This window comes from Myotis myotis, unplaced genomic scaffold (assembly GCF_014108235.1).
Source record: "Myotis myotis isolate mMyoMyo1 unplaced genomic scaffold, mMyoMyo1.p scaffold_m19_p_13, whole genome shotgun sequence".
Lineage (NCBI taxonomy): Eukaryota > Metazoa > Chordata > Mammalia > Chiroptera > Vespertilionidae > Myotis > Myotis myotis.
The window spans coordinates 18257653-18274723 of NW_023416317.1; the positions used below are offsets into that span (position 1 = coordinate 18257653).

The window sequence follows — 17071 nt, forward strand, 5'->3', positions numbered from 1 at the left end:
CGGTCCGGCCCGGAGCGCGGGGCGGGGCCCGGCGGCGGGCTTCGGGACGGCCTGGCCACCCTGCGGCACCTGTCTGCCGGGACAAAGGGCGCCGGGCCCGGAAGCTCCCGCGCCCCCTTCCCGCCGGCGGCTGGCCGGGTGCTCGTCGCGTCCCCGCCGAAGCTGTCAGCGGTTCCCTCAGTGCCCCGTCCGGTGACAGGTCGGGAAAGCAGGTTGGGCCTTTTTTTTTTTTTTCTTGACGGATCTGACACAAACTCTAATAGTAATTTTTTTTACACTTTCCAGATGACTGTTCAGACTGATTATTTTTCTCAATGGGACTTGTATTCATAGTAGACGTCAGATATTTAAGAATCGAGAGATTTAAACTGTACATTTCTGTTTTTTAATGTTCTCATATCTTAAAATTTTTTAACAGAAAGACAAGTGTAGTTTTGTTCTCGCAGGGTAGATACCGGTTACTCGGAAGGGAAGACAGATTGGCAAGAAATGTAGGAGGAATCCTGAAAAACAAACGACAAATACAGAGTGTAGTGGATGTAGACATTATAACCGGAGAAACATACGTTGGAATAAAATGTTTTGTTAACTTATTTTAAACTAGGTCTCCTCAAAAATGATTGTTAGGTGTTCCCCCTCCCATTTAGAAGGGCACTCTTTCCCAAGTATCAGTCGGAAGCAAACTGAACTCAATACAAATACAAGAGAGCAGTATATTGGTTGCTTTATTACTTGTTAACAGGTTACCCATATTTTTAGATTCGAATGAAGATTGGGAAGTGTTTTTTGAAGAAGTGTTTCAAATTAAAATAGTAACAAACGTGTGTGGTGAAATGGAAGGGTCTTGACCACATTCTTTGGCTTTGGGAGTGTCCACAATACTTCAAATATTAATATTCTATCCAAATCCCCAATATTAGAAAATAAAGGGGTATCTAGATGTTAGGCAATTACCAAGCCATCAAACATGTGGAGGAATGTTGACTTGGAAGAGTCTTCCCTAAATTACAACACACGCTGCAAAATAATGCATGTGGTTTGCTAAAGCTTTTGTTTGAGGGGGGAAAAAAGTACTGAAAGCTGTGAAAGCCAATGTTAAGGGTGGTTTTTCTCTGGGAAATAGGATTATAAGTGATTTTCCCCCCATTTGAATCATGTTTTCCACAATTCTTGTTGTAAGCTTGTATTACAACAGGAGAGCACCAAAAACTTACTGACCTTCAAAATATACCAGTTGGCTATACTGAGTAACTATTTTCCCAGTTACAGAGTTATTCTTTACTATAATTAATGTTTGGTTTTCAGGCCTTAGGACATGTCAACATAATTAATGCCATTTTAAAACTTGCAAGTCAGCTTTGGAATTTACTTTCCTCTTCATAGAAAAATAATTGCTGAAGGAATGCTCAGAGGGTGTTTAAATTACACAAACTTTAAAAAATGTTTCACTTAAGTGCTCTTTTAATACGTTTATTAAAAACATAAATTGATCACCCAAATTTTACCAGATATTATTCTATAAGCCAAGGCTATAAAATTCTGTTTCTGTGCCCAGGGAGCATGCAGTTCTAGAGTTGAAACAACATTTGTGTTGTGCTTTGAAATTTCAAAGTGATATTTCACTGTCACAGCAATCCAAGGGGGAGCTGTACACTTTACTGTTCTCATTTTAGAAATGAAGAAACAGATCTGAGAGATTGTGACTCAAGCAACAAACAGATGTTTAGAAGTGGAAAAACTGGGTCTCTCGTCTGCTGAGCTCAGGTCCTGTTGCTCCTCCCGCCCACCTGGCCACATTACTTTCCTTGCCAGACTTCCAAAGTACATTTTAAAATGTGTCCTTTGGATAAGAACATATTCAAAAATTATTGTTACATTGCATCCTTTATTGTATCAAGGTAAATTAATGACTCAAGGAATTTTGGATATTGAATAGTCTAAACTATATACAAACAGACCCCAATGATTTATATTTTTTTGTCAGTGGATTATTTGTAAAAGTAATTTTGACCTCCTGCCAAAATGATTGAAGGCTCTTTTTTTTTATAGCCTTTTTAAACTTGTATGTGGTGTCTTCCCAATGGTGATAGGACTTTGGAAAGAAATGTTGAGGGGAAGAGGAGTTTTCCTTACTCTTTGCTCACAGGAGCCATTCTTGATTCTAGCTTGCCAACACTTGGTGTCACAGGTGAGCCTTCCACATGTGTTCACTCTCCAATCTAGCTCTCTGATTGAGCTCTGCTCTCATAGGGGGCATTTGGGTAGGTATGCTTCATTCCTGGAATTGACCATCATTCCGTGTGAGTAAAGGGGAACCTCAGTGAGACATCTTCAAGCACATGAAAACCTTTTGTTTTAAAATGGAAGAAATGTCAGGTACTTTTAATGCCTGAGCCTTTATAGCAGTTAGTTTCATTGGCACAAGAAAACTGATATGCCTATTTTCTCCAGTTCTCTTATCTTTCCTTAGCAGCCCTACTTAAATGTTTTCTATCTATTCGTACCCATTTTTACTTCTTCTGACTCTTCTTTTTTATTTCCCCTTTCTCTGTCTTCTTCTCTTTCAGTTTTGAATATATTAACACTGAATCAGCACTTTTAAAGCCCTGCCTTCTCCCACTGGCTTCACTTGGCCTTCAGACATAATGAGGAGACTGGCTTTTCGAGGCGCTGGTTGTGCTCTGGTAAAGCTGGTAAATTACTGATCATCTACAACCTTTCCCTTTTCTGTCCTTCCTTGCCTTTTCCCTCCCACCTTTCTTAAAATTTGTTATCCTTTTCATAAAGATTCCCTCCTCATGTTTATCAAATCACTTGTGTCCTTGTTATAGATTTGTTTGCAAAGAGTTGGTCCTTCCTTTCTTCATCTTAATGATTGAGGACAGTTTATCAGCCTTTTATAAAACAAATAAAAATTAACAAAACTTGGCTATCTTTGGCTTAGCCCTTTGAGCTTTTAGCCAGTTGTAGCCAATTGCAAACTAATGCAGTGTGTAACAAACCAAAGCCTTGAGGAAGAAACACCTTGATGGTGGGCTCTTTTTAAATACAAGGACTGTTGGAGGAATAGAAAGGAAGCTCCTTGTTTCTTAGTTGCTTACCAGGATAGTTTATTTATTGGTTTGTTTTGTTCCTGCTTTCATTCCCTGGAGAGCCCCCATTTTTCTCTCCATACTACTAGCAACCCATTCTTCCAGCTGTTGTATCTTAGTTTCCTGAAATGGAATGTTGATGAGTGAAACGGATTAGGTGTTTTGTGTTTTGTTTTTTTAAGTTTTAGACAAAGACCTTTGAAATCACAACATATTTGATACTGTTGTTAAATTGTATACCGGTAAGCATTGTAAGACCTTCCCAGTATAAACCCTTCCTCTCTAGATGTAACAGATCATTTCAGTGATTACATTTCTTGTGTTAGAGAGTCAAATGTATACATTTGTAAAGTTGTGTTAAGATTAGTTACTTAGCAGCCTGCCTGAAACCAAGGACACATTTATGCCTTTCTGAAAGGCCAAAGGACCTAAACACTCACCTCTGAGGTGCTCTTCCAGATCATCTACTGAAACTTAAAGCTGTGATTTCAAAATTCATTGGGATAGAGTACCTCATGTAACTGAAAAGGAGGTTAGTCTGGATTGACAGAAAAGTTTCAAAGCAGGCTTTGCTAATTTGGCATAGGTATGGCAAGTCACATTAAGTGTTTTCTAGGAGTATGCCTTATGAGTCCTTCAATAATGGAGAAAAGTCATTCTCGGTGTGTTAATTTTAGGGTGTATCTAAAATGCTAGAAGGTTAATTGTCCTCTGTCCCCCTAATTTTTTGCACTTCTTATTTTCCTCAGGCACAACTTCCTATTCTTTTTTATCTCATAGCCCACCTGGGAAATGATCATAATTGTAAGACACATTGGGGAAGAAAGATAAGGCTACTGACTGCAGAGGACTGCCTTGGGACCTCTGTCCTCAAGGCCTGCCCGGCTGCCCCAGGGGCCGAGGGATCAGTACCTGCAGTACACTGTTGTACCACCGCACGTGGGTTTTCAAATTCCAGTCCAGAGTAATTTGGGAGCCAGAATTGGTTTGAGTCGTTCAAAATTGGTGATATACAAATGAGTACACTTTTGCTGAATTTGTCCCATCCAAATTGAAAGTGTAGCATTCTGGTACATGAAGGGACTAAAGCAACAAGCAAGGTACAGGACTTCCATGGAAAACCCTCTGGTTAGACAAACTTCTTTGCCACAGTTAAAATCTTCCTGAGTGAACCAGAAGCTTGATATCAGGGGCCAGCTGAGGGCTTGGTGGCAGAGTCTAAATTTAAACATAAGAACATAGCTAATTATTTCTTATAGAAGAAGTTGGATTCCATGGGTTCCAAAAGAAGAAGAGCGACCTCCCCTTCCAGTAGTGTCAGCGGGGATTTTGATGACGGGCACCATTCTGTATCTACACCAGGCCCAAGCAGGAAAAGGAGGAGACTTTCCAGTCTTCCAACTGTAGATCCTGTGAGTAACTTGGATCGCACTGTTTTTCTGCCTGCTTTTCCTATAATTCCCTATCTTTTAATGATAAGCATTAAGATGCAAGGCCTCTCCATTTCTTTTTTCTCTGGCTTGATATTCTTTTTTGTTGTCGTTAATCCTCACCTGAGTATTGATTTTTTTAGAGAGAGTAAAAGAGAGGGAGAGTGCTAACCGGTTTGGCTCAGTGGATAGAGCATCGGCCTGCAGACTGAAGGGTCCCAGGTTCGATTCTGGTCAAGGGCATGTACCTTGGTTGCAGGCACATCTCCAGTAGGGGGTGTACAGGAGGCAGCTGATTGATGTTTCTCTCTCATCGATGTTTCTAACTCTCTATCCCTCTCCCTTCCTCTCTATAAAAAATCAATAAAATATATTTTTTAAAAAAAGAGGGAGGGAGGGAGAGAGAGCCATTGAGATGAGAGAGACACATCAATTGGTTGCTTCTTGCACATGCCCCAACCTGGACAGGATTAAACCTGCAACCCAGGTATGTACCCTAGACTTGGAATCTAACCCTTGACCCTTTGGTTGGTGGGCGGATACTCTAACCACAGAGCCAAACCGTCCAGGGCTCTAGCTTGATATCCTTAACCTTTCTTTTATGAGAAGTATATTTTTATTTAGCCAGAAGTCTTATAGTAATAGAATACTTCAATATCTATAATAATCTATAATAATAAAAGCATAATATGCTAATTAGACCAGACGTCCTTCCCGACATCCTTCCGGACAAAGCTGGGGCTGTGAGGGAAGCCCGGGTCCTGGTGCCAGAGGGAAGCTGGTGCCAGGAGCCAGGGAAAGGAAGGACTACTCTTGCACGAATTTCATGCATTGGGCCTCTAGTTAAGAAATAATAAAGAATATTAGTATGTGCCATTGCATAGTCACTCAAATAACTGTGCTTATGTGTGCCAGCACAGTTCTGGTGATTGGGATACAGCTATGTGTAAGACAAGCCACTTTTTCACATGGAGCTTAGATTTGAATATGGGGAAGCAGGATGTAAACAAGTGAACAAATAAATGGTAAAATACCATCAGCTGATGGTAAGTGTTAGAAAGAAAAGTTTGGGTCATTCGGGCTATTTTTGCTCAAACCTTCAAGGGGACTCTGATAAGAAGGCACTAGCTCTGCAGAGCGCTGGGGGAGAGTGTTCCAGGCTGAGGGGCTGGGTCAGAAATGAGTTTGGTGTGTTATGATTGTACAGATGGTTGAGCGGGAGAAGACTGGCAAAGTCTGCCTAGCTAGGTATGTAGTTAATCCTATATACTCTGTGGGCAGTGTTAGGAATTTAGATTTTATTCTCCGAGTAGTAAGAAGCCTCTGTATTGGATGATTTCAAGCAAGAGAGTGATATGAACTGATTTAGTTAAAAAGAAAAGAAAAATCACCAATAGCATAAATCTGATGAAAGATACCAAAACATTTATCAGTTAAATTATTTTAAATAAAGAGAGATACTGTCAGCACATTTCAAACTTGGTAATTTGGGGATTCGTCCTTTTTCTTCTCTATTTGTCTTTTATGGGTATGTTTTTAATAAAGATAATCCATATAATTACACTGGCTTTTTCTGCTCACTTTTCTTGTTATTTTTCTCTTTTCCTGTGTGTAGATTGCTGTGTGCCATGAACTCTACAATACCATCCGGGACTATAAGGATGAACAGGGCAGGCTTCTCTGTGAGCTCTTCATTAGGGCACCGAAGCGAAGGTGAGTTGGAAGGTGAGTGGGAGGAATTTAGTCTTGAGTCAGTGTTTAAAGTATTTGGTAATTGATTTTCTTTTGGAAGTAATGGTTTAAATGATACTGAGGTTGGATTTGTTTTACTTGTCAAGATGTAGTGAAGTATATTTAAAATTTTTCTTAAATTGTGGTAAAAAATACATAACATAAAATTTACAATCTTACCCATTTTAAGAATACATTTCAGTAAGTATTAAGTATATTCACATCATTGTACATGCAACATCTCCAGAACTTTTACGTATTGCAAAGTTGAAACTCTATACCCATTAAACAGCTGTCCATTTCTCCCTTTCCCCCAGCCTCTGGCAACTACCATTGCACTTTCTGTTTCTATGGCTTTAACTACTTTAGATTCCTCATATAAGTGGAATCATATAGTATTTACTTTTGTGACTGGCTTATTTCACTTAGCATAGTGTCCTCAAGATTCATCCATGATGTAGCATGTGACAGTATTGCCTTTCTTTTTAAGGCTGAATAATGTTATACTACCACATTTTCTTTATCCATTCATCCATTTATAAGCACTTGAGTTGTTTCCACCTCTTGGCTATTGTGAATAATGCACAGTGAACATGGGTGTGCAAATACCTCTTTGAGATGTTGTTTTCAGTTATTTTGAATATACTGTATAACCAGAATTAGGATTGCTAGATCTATAGTAATTCTGTTTTTAATTTTTTGAGGAATCATCATACTGTTTTCCATAATTGCTGTATTGTTTTACTCTCCCCGTCCCTGACCCCCAATTTCTCCATATGGTAGCCACACTTGTAATTTTCTAGTAAGCTTGGAAATCAAAACGTGTGAGTCCTCTGTGATGGTTAATTTATGGGTCAACTTAACAGTCTTCCAACTTTGTTCTTTTTCAAGGTAGTTTTGGCTACTTGGGGCTCTTTGAAATTCCATATAAATTTCAGGATTGATTTTTCCGTATCTGCAAAAAATGCTGCTGAGATTTTGATAGGGATTGTGTTGGATTTATAGATTGCTTTGCATAGTATTGATGTCTTAACAATGCTAAGTTTTCCAGTCCATGAACATGAGATAATCTTTCTACATATTGGTGCCTTCTTTAATTTCTTACAGAAATGTATGGTTTTTAGAAGTCACCTACTTGGTTAGGCTTACTCCTCATATTTTATTCTTCTTGATCCTATTATAAATGAAATTGTTTTCTTAATTTTCTTCTTGTATTGTTTATTGTTAGTGTATATAAATGCAAATGATTTTTTGTATGTAGGTTTTGTATAGGGCAGCTTTGCTAAACTTGCTTATTAGTAACGTTTTGTGTTTGTAATCTTTAGAATTATCTGCGTGTAAGATCTTATCATCTGTGAACAGATAATTTTACTTCTTCCTTTCCAATTTGGTGGATGCCTTTTATTTCTTTTTGTTGCCTAATTGTTCTGACTAGGACTTCCAGTATTATATTGAAAAGAAGTGGCAAGAGCAAGTATGTATCCTAGTCTTGTCTTTGATCTTAGAGGAAAAGTTTTCAGTCTCTCACCATTTTGAGTATGATGTTACCTGTGGGTTTTTCAAATATGGTCTTTATTATGTTGAGGTGGTTTCCATCTCTACCTTATTTTTTGAGAGTTTTTATCATGTGGCAGCTGCTGCCCCATTGGGAGACCCAGGCTCCCTGGTGATGTTTCCATTTTTCAGTCTAAGCCTATTCCTGAGTCTGTGTAACCACCCTGACTTGCAGTAAATGGCTTGGTGTAACTTGTTTCAGGGGAATCCCTTGCTGAAGTCTGTGTATAGGTTCAATGCTTTCTGACACAACACATTGCCATCAATTGGAGCGTATTTTCTGTTCATGTCTTCTACCCACAAATTTAATGCCTTTTCCATCTTAACTAAGCACTTACAATAACTGTGGCTGTAACTTTTGCAGTTTGAGGTGTGACAGCAAAACTAGCATGAATTTCTTTTCCTTCTTCACAGTGTCATGCATAGAAGATTCATTCTTGCTGTAAATCTTCACAGCCTCAGCATATGATTTTTCCTTTTCCTTATTAAGTCTAGGATTTTCATCTTTTCACTCAAAGGAAGCACTTTACAGTTAACTTCTCTTTGGCATATCCAAATTGCCAGCATCACTACTCTTGTGCTTTGGGGCCATTCTTTTTTTTTTTTTTTTTTTTTAATATATTTTATTGATTTTTTACAGAGAGGAAGGGAGAGAGACAGAGAGTTAGAAACGTCGATGGGAGAGAAACATCGATCAGCCGCCTCCTGCACATCTCCCACTGGGGATGTGCCCGCAGCCCAGGTACATGCCCTTGACCGGAATCGAACCTGGGACCCCTCAGTCCGCAGGCCGACGCTCTATCCACTGAGCCAAACCGGTTTCGGCGGGCCATTCTTAAATAGAATGAAGGTGACTTGAACACAAGCACTGCAATAGCCACAGTGGATCTGATGATAACTGCATTAGGTACTAAGTGGCTCACGGGCAGGTAGCAGATATAATGTGGATTCTCTGAACAAAGGGGTAATGCATATCCTGGCAGGATGAAGCAGGATGGCAAGAAAAGCGTGTAACTTAAAACTTACCAATTTACTTCTGGAATTTTCCATTTAATATTTTTGGACCATGGTTTACCATGGGTAACTGAAACCATGGAAAGTAAACTGCAAATAAAGAGAGACTACTGTCCCTCATTGGGTTCTCAGTTGACTACAGATAATCTCCAAAGCCTCAGAGGCTGTGGAGATAAATGGTATTTAAAAACCAAGCCTCAGCAGGGAGCAGTGGACTATGACCCATCGGGCCCAGGTGGAGAGAGCCATCTTAGCTATTAAGTTAACAAAGCTCTAATGCTTACTCTGAGAAAGTCCCTTGTTGTTGACACCACTGACACATTGATATTAGGCCTGGGTGGGCCTTTGTTGGATACTCACAGAGACCTTTATGTTCTTATACTTTCTCTGAATAACAGATTGAGTACTCCTCTTATTTCCTCGGTAGAGGCCCGATGCACGAAATATGTGCAAGGGGGTCAGCCCTTGCAGCCCCAGCTGCCTCAGCACTTGCAGCCCCGGCTTCATCTGGAAGGTCATCCAGACGGTGGTTCTGGAGTTTGGTCAATTTGCATATTACACTTTTATTATTATAGACTAAAGGAACTGTGGCCTGAGAGGCTGCAGTAGGCACGGGAGCAGGTCTCGGCCCATTCTCTGTGCCCCTGCCTGGCCCCTCCCACCGCAGCCCCCAGTCCCGGCTACCAGCACCCCGCTCCCGCTGTTCCCACATGCTAACAGGGAAGAGCATTTGGGGCCGGCGTCAGCAGTGGGTGCGAACAGGGCCAGCACCATCAGTGGGTACGAGTGGCGGCTGCTGCCCCGATCGCCCCTCAGGAGCAGGGGGAGGTGGAGAAGCCCTCAGGAGCGATTAGGGCCAGAAGCCGCTGCTTGCACCAGCTGATGGTGCCAAGTGATCGGGACCGGTGCCGGGCACTGGCAGCAGGTGCAGGCAGGGCCGGCACTGGCAGCAAGTGGGAGCAGCAAAAACTTTTCAGTGACCACCAGAAGCTTGCCCCTATGACAGCGACTGGCACCCTGCCTTAGTCTGGTGCCCCTGCTCACCTGCTTCACCATTCTGCCACAGCCAACGCCTGCCATGTTCCACACACGCCCCCCCCCGCCCCCCCAGTGGTCAGCACACGTCATAGCGACTGGCTGTTCAGTTGTTCCACTGTTCAGTCTATTTGCATATTAGCCTTTTATTTTATAGGATACTTAAGTTTATAGTTCTAGCACCTCAGTCTTGGTTTTTCAATACTATTTACCATTAAAAGAAACTATAGTTCTTTGGGAAAATTTCAAGGGCAAAGAAAGTACAAGATAAGCTTGTAAGACCTTATGGGTGCCAGAATATAAGCAAGTGCTCAAAAGGAAATAGGGACATGTCAAAAAGACATAGAAAATAGAAGTTATCTTGAAAGGATTCCCAACTAGCCAAACCTGGAGCAGTTTGAGCATCAAAATCATAATAGTAATGTTTTTAACCACTGAATAAGACAGGAATCTATAGTGATATAAATAAATTAATAAATTGATGAGAATTGGGCTTTTATGTAGTCTAGGGGTATCTATACTAATAATAGAGGAATGTGCAAATTGTCCAGGACTCCGTCACAGTAACGACTGAACAGCAGGCCGCATGGGGCGACAAGGCCATCAGGGATGTTAGTGAGGGACAGCCAAATGACTGAACAGCAGGCTGCATAGGGCGACCAGGTCAGAAGGGGGGTTGGTAAGGGATGGCAAAACGACTGAACAGCCAGGCTGCGTGGGGTAACCAGGTCGGAAGGGGGGTTAGTGAGGGACAGCCAAACAACTGAACAGCAGGCTGCGTGTGGTGACAAGGCCAGCAGGGGGGCAATTGGGGGCAACCAGGCTGGCAGGAGGTGCAGTTGGGGGGGCAACCAGGCCGGTGGAGGGGGTCAGTTAGGGGTGACCAGCCAGGTGGGGGTGACCAGGCCAGCAGAGGGGCAGTTAGGGGCAATCAGGCCACAGGCAAGGTGGTTAGGGGTGATCAGGCTGGCAGAGGGAGACAGTTAGGGGCGATCAGGCAGGCAGGCAAGTGAGCAGTTAGGAGCCAGCGGTTCCGGATTGTGAGAGGGATGTCCGGCAGTCGGTCCCAGATTGGAGAGGGTGCAGTCTGGGCTGAGGGGACCCCCCACCTCATGCACAAATTTCATGCATTGGGCCTCTAGTCTAACCATAAAGTACAAGGAGAAAAAGAGTAACTTGGTCAGTTGAGAAGCTGGTAGACACCACAGTAATCAAGTGATCAAAAGTAGCCTTGTCTGAATAATGGAGTGTTGAAATCATATGCCACCTGATAGGATACAGTGAGACAAATACACTATCATTTCTGTTACAGTTCTGCCAAAGAAGCATAACATTAACTTACTTATCAGGAAAACAGGCAAACCCAAATTGAGGGATACTCTACAAAATAACTGGCCTGTAACCTTTAAAAGTATCGTGAAAGTCAAGGAAAGACTGAGGAACTGTTTCAGAATGAAGGAAACTAAAGAAATCTATATAATAAAAGCCTTGCCCTAACGGGTTTGGCTCAGTGGATATAGCGTCAGCCTGCGGACTGAAGGGTCCCAGGTTCGATTCCGGTCAAGGGCTTGTACCTTGGCTGCAGGCACATCCCCAGTAGGGGGTGTGCAGGACGCAACTAATTGATGTTTCTCTCTCATCGATGTTTCTAACTCTCTATCCCTCTCCCTTCCTCTCTGTAAAAAATCAATGAAGCATATTTTAAAAAAATAAAATAAAATAAATAAAAGCCTAAGCGACTGTTACGCGGAATGACCAGAACGACAGGTCGCTATGATGCGCACTGACCACCAAGGAGCAGACGCTTGATGCAGGAGCTGTCCCCTGGTGGTCAGTGCGCTCCCACATGGGGAGCGCCGCTCAGCCAGAAGCCAGGCTCACAGCTGGCGAGCGCAGTGGCAGTGGCCTCTCGCGCCTCCGCGGCAGCGCTAAGGAGCAGCGAGCAGGCGGGCGGTAAGGCGTGAGGGGTCCCGGACTGCGAAAGGGATGTCCACCTGCCGGCTTAGGTCCACTCCCCTCAAGTCCCAGCCTGTGAGAGGGTGCAGGTATGGCTGAGGGACCCCCTTCCCCCCTCAGTGCATGCACTGGGCCTCTAGTATAACTATAAATGCAACATGTAATCCTAGAGTTGATCCTTTTGCTATAAAAGGCAATTTTGGAACAGTTGGCAAAATATGAGTGGAGTCTGAGGATTAGATGGTGGTACTACATCAGAGTTAATTTCCTGATATTGGTGAATGAACTGTGATCCTTGTTTGTAGGAAATAAACATTAACCCTTTGCGGTCCAATTTTATTTTTGGAATTCAAATAGTCTGGTCCAAATTAATTGACGGGATTGAATGTTGAACTGGTTTGCTGTGTCGACCTCAGCCTCTACATTGGACCTGCTCCTAGCGCCTGGTCTGTCGAGTCAGCCTTGACGTTGGACCTGCTCCTAGCGCCTGGTCTGTCGAGTCAGCCTCGACGTTGGACCTGCTCCTAGCGCCTGGTCTGTCGAGTCAGCCTCAACGTTGGACCTGCTCCTAGCGCCTGGTCTGTCGAGTCAGCCTCGACGTTGGACCGAAAAGGGTTAAACTACTCAGAGGTGATAGGACATGTCAGCAGCTTACTCGAATGATTCTGAAAAAAAGCATTCTTTGTACTATTCTGCAACTTTATGTCAAAAGGTTTTTAAAGATTAAATGTACGTACATGGCTATAACATGTCAGCCAGGATCCCAAGAGAGAGTAAAGCATTAATGACCATAACATTCTTTATAAGTAAGTGATCTTACTTCTTACACATCTAGAATGAAGTTAGCTACCTACTCCCAAGGGCATATTGAGAAAAATAATCACATAGCTAATTTTTTAGGTTTTCTTGTCTCATGGAACTTCATTTGATAAAAGCCAGACAGGATAAAAATAAACATCCTTATGAACCCAAAACCCAATTTAAGAAATTATTGTTATAACTATCTTTGAAGTTTCCCTGTGTCCCTCTCTGTTTTTCCTCTCCAATATATAATCACTATCCTGAATTTTGTGTTTATTATTCCCCAGGCATTTTATTTTTTTTAATTGTTCGGTCATGCTTGGATATGTCTGATATCCCTTTATCTTTGGTATGCTGCTTGTGCCACGGGCTTCAGCTTTCTCTTTTGTAACTTTAGTAATTGATATTATAGTAGTACTAGAGGCCTGGTGTACGAAATTCATGCACTTGGGGGTGTCCCTCAGCCTGGCCTGCGCCCTCTCGCAGTCCAGGAGCCCTCAGGGGATGTCCAACTGATGGCATAGGCCCACTCCCTGCCGGCAATTGGACATTCTTAGCACTGCCACGGAGGTGGGAGAGGCTCCTGCCACCACCACTGCGCTTGCCAGCTATGAGCCCAGCTTCTGGCACACTAACCACAAGGGGGCAGCTCCTGCATTGAGCATCTGCCCCCTGGTGGTCAGTGCACATCATAGTGGCCATTTGTTCCACCGTTTGGTCGATTTGCATATTAACCTTTTATTATATAGGACTAGTGGCCCAGTGCATGAAATTTGTGCACGGGGGGTGGGTTCCTCAGCCTGGCCTGTACCCTCTCCAATCTGGGATCCCCTCGGGGGATGTCCAGCAATCAGACATCCCTCTCGCAATCCCAGACCACTGGCTCCTAACGACTTATCTGCCTGATCGCCCCTAACCACTCTGCATGCCAGCCTGACCGCCCACAACTGGCCCTCCTTCTGGCCTGATCACCCCTAACTGCCCCCCCCTTGCCAGCCTGCTCACCCCCAACTGCCCCTTCCCCACCCCCCCCCCACTGGCCTGCTCGCTGCCAACTGCTCCCCCTGGTCATCCTGCTTGCTCCCAACTCCTCTCCCCTGTCAGCCTGATTGCCCCTAACCTCCTCTGTTTTTGGCCCCACCATCATGGCTTTGTCTGGAAGGTCTCCCAGTCTAATTAGCATATTACCCTTTATTAGTATAGACTAGTGGCCCGGTGCATGAAATTCGTGCACGGGGGGGGGGGTGTTCCTTAGCCCGGCCTGCACCCTCTCCAATCTAGGACCCCTTGGGGGATGTCCAACTGCTGGTTTAGGGGGATGTCTGATTGCCAGCCTGCTCACCCCCAACTGGCCCCCCTGCCAGCCTGCTTGACCCCAACTGCCCCCCCTGCTGGCCTGATCATCCACAACTGCTGTCCCATCCTGATCTGATCACCCACAACTGCCCTCCCCACTTGGCCCCTAACCACCACCTCTACCTCAGCCCCACCACCATGGCTTTGTCCAGAACGTCTGGAAGGTCTGCCATATATTACCCTTTTATTAGTATAGAGGCCTGGTGCACAGGTGGGGCCAGCTGGTTTGCCCTGAAGTGTGTCTCGGATAAGGGTGGGGTTCCCTTGGGGGACAGGGGGGCCTGAGCAAGGGGCCTGTGGTGGTTTGCAGGTCGGCCACGCCCCCATTGGGGTGGGGGTCCCCACTGGGGACAGTGCTGGCCAGGGCGAAGAGCTGGGGCAGTTTGCATGCCAGCCCCGCCCCAATGGGGTGAAGGTCCCCACTTGGGGGGGGGGGGCTGTGGCTAACTGCAGGCTGGCTAAGGCCTTCAGTAGGGATCCTCACCCCATGGGGGCATGGCCAGCCTGGATAAGGGACTGAGGGCCGTTTGTAGACCCCTCCCTCTGCAGCTGGCCTGGGCAACCCAAGCCTCCCGCACGCTCAGGCCGGCTCTGTGGCTGCCACCCACAGGCCCCTCCTTGGGCGGCTGTCCCAAGTGGGCAAGAAGCTTGGCTTCCTCCGTCGCCAGGGGTGACCCAAGCCTCCTGCCTGCCTGCTTTGGCTGGTTCCATGGCTGCCGCCATCTTTGTCCTGCTAATTTGCATATTCCCTCCTGATTGGCTCTGGTTGTCACAGAGGTATGGTCAATTTACATATTCCTCTATTATTAGCATAGATAGTATCTATGAGGCACTTGATAGTATTTGGCAGAAAAAGTTCTGTGGTCACTAATGAAAGAAAGGCAGTCCATTTCGTAAGCTGATACAAAGCTTTGAAATATCTGTTTCAACCACTATTGAACACCATAAAGTATAAATCATTTTCGTTTGCAGAAGATTCCATTGACATCGTTTTATTTTTACTTCAGGTTTTATTTTATTTCAAGAAAAATGATTTTAAATATAATGTTACATGCGATAAACCTTAATATTTCAAGAAAAATTATCTTAAATATAATGTACATGCAATAAACATTAATATCTCAAGAAAAATTATCCTAATAATAGACAAACATGGTAATTGACCGTACCTTTGCTACGCCTCCCATTGGCTAATCAACACGATATGCAAATTATACATAGGCTCCAAGCGGTGAAGCAGCAAGGCCTGATGTTTATGGGGCTGGCGGAGCAGCGAGGCCTGACGGCCCCGGGGCCAGCAGAGCAGCGAAGCCTGACATTTCCGGGACCGGCTTTGGCCAGAACTCGGCCAGAGCGAAGGCCTGGACCCCGGGTGCCCGAGGCAAACCGGTGCCAGCAGCCAGGGGAAAGGAAGGCCTATTGCACGAATCTCTTCGTGCAACAGGCCTCTGGTTTTAAATATGATAATGTTACATGCAAATAAACTCCAATTATTCAAGAAAAATTGTTTTACATGTAATATTACATTCAATAAACGTTAATATTTTAAGAATAAAAGGATTTTAACTATAATAATATTAACCATAACTGTACCAACACAGTATGATATCACAAAAATTGTAGGAAATATTAAAAATCTGCAAATAACAGGATTACTTCTATTATATTCTAGTATATTTTCCCCCCTCTGGTTCTATTTTTGTTCATCGGTTTATGTTGTTCATTATATTCCACAAATGAGTGAGATCATATGATATTTATCTTTCTCCAACTGGGTTATTCAGCTTAGCATGATGCTTTTTTTAAAAAAATATATTTTATTGATTTTTTACAGAGAGGAAGGGAGAGAGATAGAGAGTTAGAAACATCGATGAGAGAGAAACATCTATCAGCTGCCTCCTGCACATCTCCTACTGGGGATGTGCCCACAACCCAGGTACATGCCCTTGACCGGAATCGAACCTGGGACCTTTCAGTCTGCAGGCCGACGCTCTATCCACTGAGCCAAACCGGTTTCGGCAGCTTGATGCTTTTAAAGTCTGTTTTGTCGGATGTGAGTATTGCTACTCCAGCTTTTTTTTTTCTTTTCCATTTGCATGGAAAATTTTTTCCATCCCTTCACTTTTATCCTGTGTGTGTCTTTTGTTTTGAAGTGAGTCTCTTGTAGACAGCATATAGTTGGGTCATGTTTTTGTGTCCAGCTACCCTACACCTTTGATTGGAGCATTTAATCCATTTACATTTAGTGTTATTATGGAGAGGTAATGGAAAGCAAGGATCTGAGACCAAGATTACTATATCCAGCAAGGCTGTCATTCAAAATAGACGGTCAAATAAAGAGCTTCCCAGACAAAAAAAGGCTAAAGGAGTTCACTACCACCAAGCCAGCATTACAAGAAATGCTGAAGGGATTGCTGAGAGAAAAAACAGAGAGAGAAACCTAGCCATACAGAATTAAAATGACTATAGTGGGCCCTGACCGGTTTGGCTCAGTGGATAGAGCGTCGGCCTGCAGACTGAAGGGTCCCAGGTTCGATTCTGGTGAAGGGCATGTACCTTGGTTGTGGGCATATCCCCAGTAGGGAGTGTGCAGGAAGCAGCTGAATCGATGTTTCTCTCTCATCGATGTTTCTAGCTCTCTATCACTCTCCTTCTCCCTTCCTCTCTGTAAAAAAATCAATAAAATATATTTTTTAACAAATGGCTATAGTGGTAGTATATAAGACTGTCACATATGTTAATTTAGGTTTTTATATCACTCATGTATTTTGAAAAGGGCATGCATGTGCATCTTTCTTTTGTTACTCCCTTTTCAGTTCCAGTAATGACAGTAAGTCTAGTGTGTTCTGTCACTTGCAATATTGCCATTACCTAGATAGTTTGAAATATAATTTTCATAGGCTTTGGATTAATACCTTTAAAAAATATTAAATTATAACAGAAATCAACCAGACTATTATGAAGTGGTTTCTCAGCCCATTGACTTGATGAAAATCCAACAGAAACTAAAAATGGAGGAGTATGATGATGTTAATCTGCTGACTGCTGACTTCCAGCTGCTTTTTAACAATGCAAAGGCCTATTATAAGGTAAGAAAGCATC

At 43.4% G+C, this 17071-nt stretch overlaps 1 protein-coding gene across 24 annotated transcripts in view; it reads left to right on the plus strand.

Annotated features, from left to right (window-relative positions):
* The window catches only part of PBRM1 (polybromo 1), a 134826-nt gene that overhangs the window by 255 nt on the left and 117500 nt on the right, over window positions 1-17071 (plus strand). For 10 of the 24 annotated variants that reach the window (XM_036331957.1, XR_004971477.1, XM_036331963.1 and 7 more), the window contains 3 exons: window positions 4352-4504; window positions 6138-6235; window positions 16911-17058. In XM_036331957.1, the coding sequence (XP_036187850.1) occupies window positions 4367-4504; window positions 6138-6235; window positions 16911-17058 (384 nt within the window). In that variant the 5' untranslated portion in view covers window positions 4352-4366. Of the gene's footprint in view, window positions 1-40; window positions 213-2567; window positions 2694-4351; window positions 4505-6137; window positions 6248-16910; window positions 17059-17071 lie in introns of those variants that run through there. The other 14 variants (XM_036331956.1, XM_036331954.1, XM_036331968.1 and 11 more) reach the window with 8 other exon arrangements.